Below are 11,682 nucleotides of genomic sequence, written 5' to 3'. Positions count from 1 at the left end.
ATAGATAGATAGATAGATAGATAGATAGATAGATAGATAGATAGATAGATAGATAGATAGATAGATAGATAGATAGATAGATAGATAGATAAAATCTAAGAATAAGTTTAAGTGAAAGTTAGTAAATGTGATTAAAATCTCACATTAGCATGTGATTTTCATTTCTGGGATACCAAACATCACTTTCCATTGTAGTCCACTGTCAGTTAACAGAAATACTGTTCAAATTATTAAGATTCTATCATGTGCTTTTTAAACCCAGAAAAAGCAGCAAAAACTTTTGTTTTCTTTCACTAACCCCAATTTGCTTACCAACTAATTCATAGTTTGCTTACCAACTAATTCATATAATAAAACAAAGAAATCAAAATCCATAAAACAGTAGTTCATTTTTAAAGAGCACAGTTCAAACAGCCTAATGGAAAAGCTTTTGTTACACGGGACTGCAGGGATACCTACTCCGTTCATAGGAGCACAAGAAAACCAACAGTTCATCATAGACAGGATTTAGTTTCTTGTTGCTAACAGCAAACTATTCGCATTAAGTTACAAATCTCTGTAGCTCACAAAGCAAGCCTGGGACACACTTCTAACAAGTGAGTCGTCTCATCAAACCCTGCTCTGCAATCTTCATGCTGTGCTACACTTAGCTGGGATCTCTAAGGATATTTTCTTCATCTTCAGGATCGTTCTCCGACTTCATAACGCGTGAAAATGATCTTCCTTGCTGTGCAGCACTTCAGAACAGCCCAAGTCAGGTACTGAACTCCTCCTATCTCTACCTCTTTATAAACTGTCTTGCAAAGCTGACCCTCCCCGGACTCCACTGAAAATTCCAATAGCACTCTACATCCTGCCGCTTCAACACTGCTGCACAGACGCTGCGGCACAAGATAAAACTGTCCACCCGACCGCCCTGTAAACAGTGTGCAGACGTCTCCCATTGGCCAGGTTCTAATTAGATTCCATAGGGTTTGGCAGCTGAGTGGAAGAAAGGCGCAGCTAAGAATATACTGCAAAGGCATGCTTCTCTGCTGAGTAATAAATTTCAGGTCTATTGGGGCAAATGGCTCAAACATATCGTAAAACATGCTTATTATAGCAAAACAACTCATGTGACATAGCAATATTACGAGACAAATTTGGTTATTCCACAAAGCAACATTTAAAACCAGTCTAGGATCAACTATCAAGAAGTTATAATAGCCTTGATGGCCAGAAAATAAAATTTTATTTTAAGCAAATGTGTCATAGGTTCACTTAAGGAATCTCCACACCCCTCCCTACAACCCCCCCTCCCACCAGGGTAACACTGAAATTTTCTCCATTTTCTTGTGTACTCCTATCAGTGTGGTTCTGTACACAAGCAGGTTTCAGTTTACAAGTGCTGCCAGTCTGTCTCCTGACACGTTAAGTGAGAAGAGCCAGAGGCACTGCCAAGACACTAGATAGACTACCTTATGATGAATACTTTTCAACAAATTTTAAATTTAACTCAGTACTCTTTAATTTCCAAGTTTAGCGCCCTGCTGATATGACAAGTAAATATTTTATCAGCAGAAAAACCAAATTACCTAGAGTCAGGGATTTTTAAAAAAAACTGATTAAATACTAAAGAAGGCAAATGCACATTAAACACTGAACTAGATTGTAAATAAAACTCTATTGGGGACAAAACAGACAATTTCTTTACACTACGATGTTTAACATAATTGTACAACTTAAGTCATGGAAGCTTTTAACAAACATCCACAAGCTGAGGGTGTTTTCCACCTTCTAGTTACAATAGTATGAGAACAATATACACTTCCTCCAAAAAGACATTCTTGCGAAAACTGTTTCATGGGAATGCAAAACATTTCAGCATAAGTGTTTTATAGAGCATGCTGCCAGTTAAAAATCCCAGTATGAATTCCATTAAGAAATCTGCTTCCTACTACTTAAATTTGAAATATTAGGCCCATATTCTAAGATATATAGGCTCCACACCATAATGAATTACTTTTGAAACAATGCTTGCCCCCAAGCACATTAGACATCACAATGGATTCTAGACTGGATCCGGAGACTCCACCCGCTCTATTTTACCCTTCTTCAGAGGAAATCTGGGGTAGAACTCAAGCATGTCCTTTGGTTAACAAACCAAGTGCATTCTTTCTAGAAATAGGACAGCAATAGCAAAGGAAATCAAATGAAAGGGAGAAACCTATGAGTTATCAAAGCCATATAAGGAGCTGTCCTTGCTGAGGCTCGGGACACAGATTTTGTGAACTCCAGTACTACTTTCCTGAACTTCCCCAAATTCCCTCCACCCCCCACTTAATCTCCCCTTTCACTCCTCGCCCTCCCTTCCAGCTATTTCCCAAGCAATTCCAACAAATTCTGACTTCTGCAAATACCCCATACATTTAAAAATTCTTCCTTCATCAGGTTCTTCTCAAAAGTCACTTCCCTTCAGTAACTTTCTGCTTAGTCTTACTTTTCTTCATAATGCTTATTAGTATCTACCATTAATGGTATGTTTGCCTGTTTATTTATTTCCTACCTATGTGCTAGTATTTGTCTCAAAAATAACCAGAACGGGGCCCTCCCTGGTGGCACAGCAGGTTAAAGCACAGCACTGAGAAGCTAAAGCCACCTCTTCGCATGAGCTCGATTCCCGCCTGCCGCCTGCCCTGGAGGTGACCACATGGCATGGCAGACCTCTCCTGACCGCCCGCTGCTCCCCTCAGCAGTATACTTCGTAGATCTGCCTGTTCTGCTCCCCAGTCTGTCTCTGGTGAAGCCTCTTGCCGCCCCTGAGCCTCTGGCCTGTACCCCAGTTCTGTATGCACAAATAAATAAATCTTAAAACAACAACAACAACAACAACAAAAAAACAAAAGTGTTAAACAACCATGAGTAAGTGGAATTACTTTCTGGAATACAAGGACATATTAATAACAACCAAAATGACACAAAACACTAACAAGATTAAGAAGAAAAAGAGTACATGATCATCTCAATCAATATAAAAAAATTAGAAAAGATTAAAAACACTCATCAAATTAGGAATAAAAGAAACCTCAATATAATAAATGCCATACATGGAAATCACACAGCTAATATACTCAATAGTGAAAAACAACCTTGCCTCTAAGATCAGGAACAAGATAAGGATGCTAATTCTCACCATTTTTATTCAACATATATTCAAAGTGTTAGCCAGAGAAATTAGGCAAGAAAAGGAAGTAAAAGGTATCCAAACTGTAAAGGAAGAAATAAAATTATCTCTACTTGCAGACAACATGATTTCATACTTTGAAACCTCCCCCCCAAAAAAAAACAACTAGAATGAATTAAGTAAAGTTTCAGGATGCAAAACCAACACCCAAAAATCAGTTGTTTCTATATACTAAGAATGAACAATCCAAAACAAAATTAAGAAAATAATTCCATGTATAACAGTATCAAAATAATATATTAATTAGTAATAAACTTATCCAAGGAAGCTAACGACTAGTGTTTGAAAATGACAAACACTGTTGAAAGAAATTAGAGAAGACACAAATAAAGATATTCATGGACTGGAAGGTTTAATTTTGTAAGATGTCAATATTAGTCAAAGTGATTTATAGATTTAATACAATAAGCTATCAAAATTCCAATGGCATAATTTTCTAACAGAAAAAGCCATCCTAAGAGCCCTTATACTGAATCTCATGGAACCCAAAGAGTTGAGTAATCTAGAAAATGTTGTAGGTATTATATTTCCTAACTTCAAAACATATTATAGAACTACAGTAATGAAACCAACATGCTGTTAACATAAATATCAGTGAAACAGAATACAGAGCACAGAAATAAACCCTCACATACATGGTCAAATGATGTCTGACAAGGTGCTAAGACCAAACAATGGGGAAAGAAAGTCTCTTGAAAATAATGATGCTGGGCAAACTGCATATCTACCTGCAAAAGAATTAAGTTGGATGCTTATTTTATACCACATTCAAAATTTCAAAGTGATTAAAAACCTAAACTGAAAATTCAAAGTTCCTAAAAGAAATGAGCTTTGTGTCATTTAGAGTCATGACTTCTAAGATAAAAGATCAAAAAAGCACAGGCTATAGTAGCAAAAATAAAGTAATAGGACAACATAAAAATTAGTAATTTCTTCACATCCATGTGAAGCTGGAGCCCTGAAGCACAAGTCACACAGCATGACCAACTGTGCCATGGCCCACTGCCTGGGTGGTGGCACTTGGAGGCTAAGTGGCAGCAGTGGTTTCCTACCCCACCGCCCCAATGTGTTTAGGCAGTGGCTGGTGTGCTCTGCTTTGAAAGCAGCAGCAGTGATGGGAGTTCCCACCTGCCACCAGAACATGCTGCCTATGGGCAGCCGCTCCCTCAGTGAAAGCAGGGTTTGATTACCAGAGCCCCAAGGCCCCAGCAGCAGCAGCAGCAGGGGGAGGAAGGTGTGGATGGCTACACAGACACCAACCTCAGGTCTGGTTAGCCAGAGCCCCTCCACCTCAGGGCTCCAGAAGCATGCTGCTTATAGGCAGTGCATCTTACCACTTGCCACCAGGCCCTACTGGTGTTCAGATGGCCAGCAGAGCCTTGCAATGACAGAAGGCCATGTGGTTTCCCTACCGTGCTGTCCCAGGGCATGCTGCCCCTCTGGGGCTGCAATAGCAAGGTCTCCCTATGCCAGGATCAACTCTGAAATAGAAGGCAACAGCAAGACCTGCAGCCCCTGGTTCAGGGTACAAGAAGGACCATGGGGCGCCACTGGGCCACCTTTAGTACTGCAGATCCCTGGAGCAACAGGCAGTAGCGAGGCCTGTGGAGTCCCAGGCCAACATAGTGAGTGTCCAACAGAACCCCATCCTGCAGCAACTAGGCTCCATGTCCTGGTGCTGCTGCAGAACCCCCCTCCCAATACGTTGTGACACCCAACACCACTGAAGGGGTATCAGGTAAAGAATGGCCCCCTGCCCAACTGAAGCTGTGTCTGGCTATGGTTCCTCAGAGCCCATTGGCCCGTGAGCCTGCCCTGAGGTCAGGTCAGGTTGAGTCTATTCAGGTACCATGGTTTCTATTTTATATTTGATGCCTGGATTGTAGAATGGACCCATCAGATGTGAGCTAAATACACCAATTAGGTTCAAGCCCAGATCATTTAATTATTTAGATCAAAATCAAGAATAAGCTGATTGATGCAAAATGGTTCAATCAGTCACTTAAAATTAAAATTGATCCAATCAGGTGTATAGCGGGATTCCTGAAAGAGGATATAAGAAGGCAGGGGCAGCTTAGGCATTCCTGTTCCTGACCTCCAAAGTAAGAAGGATCAGCAGCCAACCTCTGAAGGAAGAAGAGAGGCCAAAAACTAGCTGAGATTACTGGTTGCTGCACCTGACTTCTTCCCTGCCTCTGACATTGCCTGAAAAGAGCGTTACAGGCTTTGGCCTGGTGCCTCAAAGAACTGCTTGTTGGTGGTGTAGCCCAACTACTCACAAAGAACTGTTAACACTGATGTCTGTGATACTGCATCCTAGTGACTGGTAGTGACTGGCACTACTGGTCATTATTGTCTAGCACTGTTGATAGGTGACCAGCACTCTGTGTCCGCGTCACCTTAGAGAGCAGACCACCACTTCTGATCACTTGGCATCACCTCCTAATGCTTTTGCCTCTGTTGCTGTCCAGTCCAGCCTTCAGACAGCTGTGATTGGCTCCTGTGGTGTCATCTCTGCAGCCCCACCTGTGAGCACCTCCAGCACCCACTGTAAGTTGGATACTGGCCCACTGCTTGCTGGTGTGCCATCAGCTACACCATCTTGAACGGGCAGCCTTTTGTTGGACTTCTGGACATTATGGACACTATCTGAGGTGAGAGAGACAGACTTTGTTTCCTCTGATTGTTAAATAAATCCCACTTTGTCGCTTCCTGTATCTGAATAGTCTTGCAATTGTGCACCTGGGTGAGAACCCATAGACCACTACCTTGGCAATGTCCTTTAACTATTATAGCACTATATCAAAATGACATAATAACCAGAGTGAAAAGAATGGGAGGAAATGTTAAAACTGTAAACCTGATAAAGAGCTAATATTCAGAATTCAACAGCAAATAATCCAATTTAAAAATGGGCAAAAGGACTTGAGTTGGACATTTCTTTAAACATAATATAAATGGGCCCTCTCTGGTGGCGCAGCGGGTGAAAGCATGCACTATGAAGCTAAGGCCACTTCTGCATGAGTTTGATTCCCGCCTGCCCCGGAGGTGACCACATGGCCTGGCAGACCTCTCCTGGCCTGCCTGCTGCTCCCCTCAGCAGTGTACTTCGTAGATCTGCCTGTTCTGCTCCCCACTGTGTCTCTGGTGAAGCCTCTTACCGCCCCTGAGCCTCTGGCCTGTACCCCAGTTCTGTATGTACAAATAAAATAAATCTTTTAAAAATAAATAAATAAATAAAAATAATATAAATGCTCAACAAGCATATAGGAAGGTACCCAACACTGTTAATCATTAGTGAAAAGTAAACCAAAATCATATTGTGATATCACACCATAAGGATGGAAAAGACAGAATTTACAAGTGCTGGCAAGGATATGGAAAAATTAGAACCTTTACACATTTTTGGTAAAAGTGAGTATGACTCGACCACTACAGAAAATAGGTTGGTAGTTGCTCAAAAAATGAAAACTAGAACTTACACATGATCCAACCATCTCGGTGGATTATCTGAAAGAGTGAATATATCTGGATGTATCTGAAAGAGTTGAAAGCACTGTCTCACGAGGTATTTGCACATCACATTCACAACTCTATTACAACTGCCAACAAGTGGAAGTGATTTATATGCTTATTGGGGAGTGAATGGATAAACATAGTATGGTTTATACATAAAATAGAAAATACTCAAACATAAAAAGGAAGGAAAATTCAGTCACATAACATGGATGAATCTTGAGAAGTGAAATAAAATAGTCTTAAAAAGACAAATACTATACGATTCTACTTATAGGAGATATCTAATATTGGAAAATTCATAGAAATGAATGGTAGTTACCAGGGATTAGGGGTAGGGGGAGAGGGAAATGGAGTTCATTAATGGGTATAATGTTTCGGACTTGCAAGATTTCTAATGACAGTTGCAACAACAATTCAAATATACTTAGCACTACTGAACTATATACTTAGCAATAGTTAAGGTGTTAATAGTATAGACTTTTTAACCATAATTAAATATAAAAATAATGAAGATAATACAATCTCTCACAACATTATTAGGAAGATTAATATTACTTTAATAACTTTTTCAAAAACAATCAAGAAGTAGAGGAGAATAAATGATACAAGACTGGCACAGGTTGGTAACTGTAACTGTTAAAGCTGAATTACAGGTTCATCAGGGTTCATTAAACTAAATAATTCTCTCAATTTCTGAATATTTCATGTATTTTTGATACATGATCTCATAAATATTTCTGGTGTATAAATTTTTAAACTGCATCACATGCTTTTCACTAAGGCCCTTCACTGACTCATTCATGTGGCAGGAATGCAGAGGGGGAATTATCTTTGCAAAGAAAAGGTTCTGCCCACCTAGACAGGAAGTAGTTCGTTAAAGTTAGCAAATAATTTTTGCAAGTTAAAAGAGCAGTGAGGTGGAATTTCAGGCACAAGATGGAGAGAGTTTATTCTACCTCTAACATCTTTTACAACTGCTATATAAAGCAAGAAATTATCAGGCAAAAACAGGGGATAGGAATGCTGGGGGTACCTGTTCATTAACCTAAAAAGTTCTAAGAAGGTGATACTGAGGATGAGCACTGCACAAAAGGAAAATCCAGGTGGAAAAGGTAGATTATGGCATCTGTATGTTAAGATAATTAATTAACCGTAGAAACATATCAAGGCAAGTTAACATTCAGTTGGTTATTGTTTCATATAAATTCTTGGAAGTGAAAAACAAGCAGTATGCTGGAATGAATTGTTCCCATTCAGACAGAGGGAACAACCAGTGGGCATATTTGAAAGAATGCCAGCACAGCACAGCATATGCAGAATGAATAAGAGGGATCATAGAGAAAGAGGAGAGGAGAAGGAGGCAGGCACCACCAGATCTGAAGTTTTATCAAATATTTTTTAAAAGGAACTTCTTAGGAACTAAGGCAACTCTTTCCACAAGGTTTTTTTGGCCGCTTTAGAATCAAGTCTAAATAATAATTTATCCTAACATACTATTTTTTTTTCACTTCCAAGAATTTATGTGAAACAATAACCAACTGAATCTATAGAAAACAATAACCAACCAACAATAACCATCTTACCTTGAAATGTTTGTAAGATTAATGTTATCTTAACATAACAGATACTATAATCCACCATATCCACCTCAGGTCTGGAAACCTAATGTGCAAATACCTCTTAAACTTTGCAATGAACTATTTTAAAAAGGTCTACCATAAAAGAAAAATAGCATCTCAAAAAGAGAATTCCAAAATCATATTCTCAAAATAAGGCTCTTCAAGAAAAAGTACATGGAATCAAACTAAGGCAAACAGGTCTTGTCAGAGACCAGGAATGCTAAATTAAATCTAAATGACATGAATGCTTAGGCCAAGTCTCCTAAATATCTATCTGGAGAACAGTACAACAGACATCTATAGTACCCTACAATTATCAACATTCCCCACTGCTAAATCCAAGACAAGCTTTGCATAACTGAAAACAGAGCAAAAAGCAGCAAGCAAAACACATGAAGCATAAACATTCCTTGAAGATTAGGCTGCACAATTAAGAACTGTTCTACAGTTCATTGGATTGATGATAGTGAGAAATATTTCCCCCATTCCATTTAGTCCAAAGGTTATTTAGTCCTTCCACTTACATAACAGCAAATCAGAGCTTACATAACACACAAGGAAAAGAAGGGTGTAAAACCGGGAAATCAAAAGTTGTACCTACAGCTTCTTTTTCCTTGATGCCTAAACTTTCTTCCCTTCCTGATGTTTCTTTATGTTTAATTATGTCCCATCTATTTCTCTTATCCTCTCAAACTTCCATTGTACGATTTGAAAGGATACAGTTAGGACTCAATAGAATAAATAGAAAAAAGGGAAAGTTATTTCCTGTTAATCACTTTTCTGACCAAGGCAATAAACTGCAAGTTTAATCCTGTCTTACTGAATCTCTCTACATAAAAATGTCCAGGACAAAAAGATGGTAATAAATCTACCTTCTTTAGAACTATCGGTGGCTATGAAACCTTAAAAGAAGCTGAAAGGGCATGAGGTAGAAAGACTCAGAAAGCACTGCTTTGACAAGAATCTGTAACCACCCTGTTTGATTCTATTCTAGTTTGCTGTATAAATACCAGACTGTCCACCCCTCCCTATTGCAGGTATTCGTTTCTTTATTAGAACTGTCTAGACGTCCAACAAAGCTTATTAAAAATATAGACAAGAACACGCCTCTCCAAATTTAATAATAGCATTTGTTTTGTAATACTACTTACTTTTCCCGTCCTTAAGAGAAGCATAAAATCCCAAAATGAATTATAATGTATATGATACAAGAACAGAGTTCTCTGTCTAAATAAGATTTTATTTAAAATCTTCTTTAAAATGTTAAGCAATGTATTGTTTGGGAAAAAACAAACTTTGTTCCTAGAAAAGTTTTATAGAAAAATGGGTCAAGTTAGTTATTTAAAAGCCTGATATCATGAGTGAATTTTTTTTTTAATATAAATGTAAAATCTGAGAAGGGTCCACTGCCTCCCACCCCACCTTACACATATCAGTGAACCTTTGGTGAATTTTAACAAACACTTCTGCCAGTATCTGATATCTACGCCAAACAGGACAAGTGGTCAGTGTTTACCCCTGACAAAGTAAAATAGCAAAAGTTCTGGACAGTTATAAGCAATTAGTTACATTAAAAAAAAAAAAATGGTGGAGTTTGGCCACAATGGAAAGACAATTTTGTTTCTTTGACTTTATATCTTATTCTTAGTTTTGCTATGAAACACTAACTAAAACATATGTCTGGAACACAAAAGACTCTTAAAAATCTCTTACACTACTAGCCAGTATTTTAAAATTTAAAATGGAAAACAAAGATATCTACATAAAAAGATAGCGGTGTAGGAAAATGAACATTGGAAGTTCACTGGTTTTACTTATTAAGTGACTATACAAACACCTACCTCCCCTTACAGCTACTAGATACAGAACTTCACCCCAGTGAGTCTTAATACATGTCTCTGTGTTTAAGGCACATGGTCAAATTGACCATGGGAAGAAGTGCATTCTCCTGTGGTATTTAGGTCTATAACGAAATGAGGATTTGATTCCAAAATTTTAGAAATGCTTCTTTCCAAGTGTTTTCTAGAGATATCTAGAACATTAGCAAAACCCACTCAAGTTCATATTACTTGTACCTTCCAGGTGGCACAGGGAACAAGTAGGCCATCAGGAGTGGTCAACACTGCTGCTGTTAGTTCTGTTCATGCCCATCAACACTGTCTCTTTACAGTGTGATTTTGCCATGCTTCCCATGGAAAGATGGTGTTACTTCCTCATCTCTTAGCTCTGAACTGGACTTGGGACTTTTTCTGACAGATGGAATAACGCAGAACTGGGCTTGTGACCCCTGAATTTAGGCCCCGAGAGAACTTGTGTATAGAAAGCAGCTGGCACAAAGTGAACAAACTAGCCTCCATGTGGGTGTGTAGCCCTAGAGGAGCTACAGGATAATGCAGCCTCCCGAGTATCCCCAGACAGACCACCATAACAATCATGAGTTAGAGCCCTGACCTAAGGAAACATCAGCAAGTAGAGGAACTGTTGTCAGGCACTGAATTTAAACTAGGACTGTCAGGATCCTCAATCTAGACATTCTCCACCAACTAAAGCTGCAATCTACTTTTTGGAATAAACACATCTTACAGACTAATTCAGTTTTATAAGTATGAGAACAATCAAATTGAGAACTAATAGTTTACTTTTATCAATCCATAATCTAAAATTGGAGAAGGGGATGAGTTGGGTTCAGAAATAAACATTTACCATTCCAAAAGGAGGACAATATACATCTGACTATACTGTGTAATGTTCTGGGAACATAATCCTTCCCTGCTAGAGCAGACAAGAGAACAGGACCAATTGCATAGACTTGTGTTTATGAAAAAACTCTGCAAAGTCTGCTGCCTACAGGTAAAGTTAGTCTTTTCAACCCCAACAAAAGAGCAAGGAGCCAGATAAAGAAAATTTAAATAATGAGTTACCAGTCCTTGAGTCTCTACCTTGCATCCTTAGAAAGGAAGAGACAAACACTAGCATTGCCTTCAACTATCTTTAGTTCAAAACAACTTAGAACCAGAAGCCCTCTCTACCCGCCCCTCAAGAATTACATTTTTATGTCAAAGATTCACTGTACCTACCTACATAAACTAAATTCAAAATTGTGCTTGTTGGAATAGTTATCACAGAGTAAAATCTGTCAAAGTATTCCCTAATATTCTAACCCTCACTTTGATTATCTAATAAACTCTAATTATCATAGAGATTTTATTTCCAGTTAACACACATAGTGAAATATGCAATAATATAAAGTGGATAAAATTTTATTAAAAAGTCCTTTCTGGGCCCTCCCTGGTGGCGCAGCGGGTTAAAGCATTGCACTGA

General features: G+C 38.6%; 1 protein-coding gene across 2 annotated transcripts in view; it reads right to left on the bottom strand.

The window, feature by feature from the left end:
- UACA (uveal autoantigen with coiled-coil domains and ankyrin repeats) overlaps positions 1-11,682 on the bottom strand; it is an 84,249-nt gene that overhangs the window by 45,468 nt on the left and 27,099 nt on the right. Inside the window, exon 1 of one of the 2 annotated variants that reach the window (XM_004687629.2) lies at positions 460-893. The exons of the other annotated variant lie outside the window; for it this stretch is intronic. Within the exon in view, the coding sequence (XP_004687686.1) occupies positions 460-498 (39 nt within the window). The 5' untranslated portion in view covers positions 499-893. Of the gene's footprint in view, positions 1-459; positions 894-11,682 lie in introns of those variants that run through there. 2 annotated transcript variants of the gene reach the window in all.

This window comes from Condylura cristata, unplaced genomic scaffold (genome assembly GCF_000260355.1).
Source record: "Condylura cristata isolate star-nosed mole 26May11 unplaced genomic scaffold, ConCri1.0 scaffold00023, whole genome shotgun sequence".
Lineage (NCBI taxonomy): Eukaryota > Metazoa > Chordata > Mammalia > Eulipotyphla > Talpidae > Condylura > Condylura cristata.
This window is presented reverse-complemented; position numbering and strand designations above follow the sequence as displayed.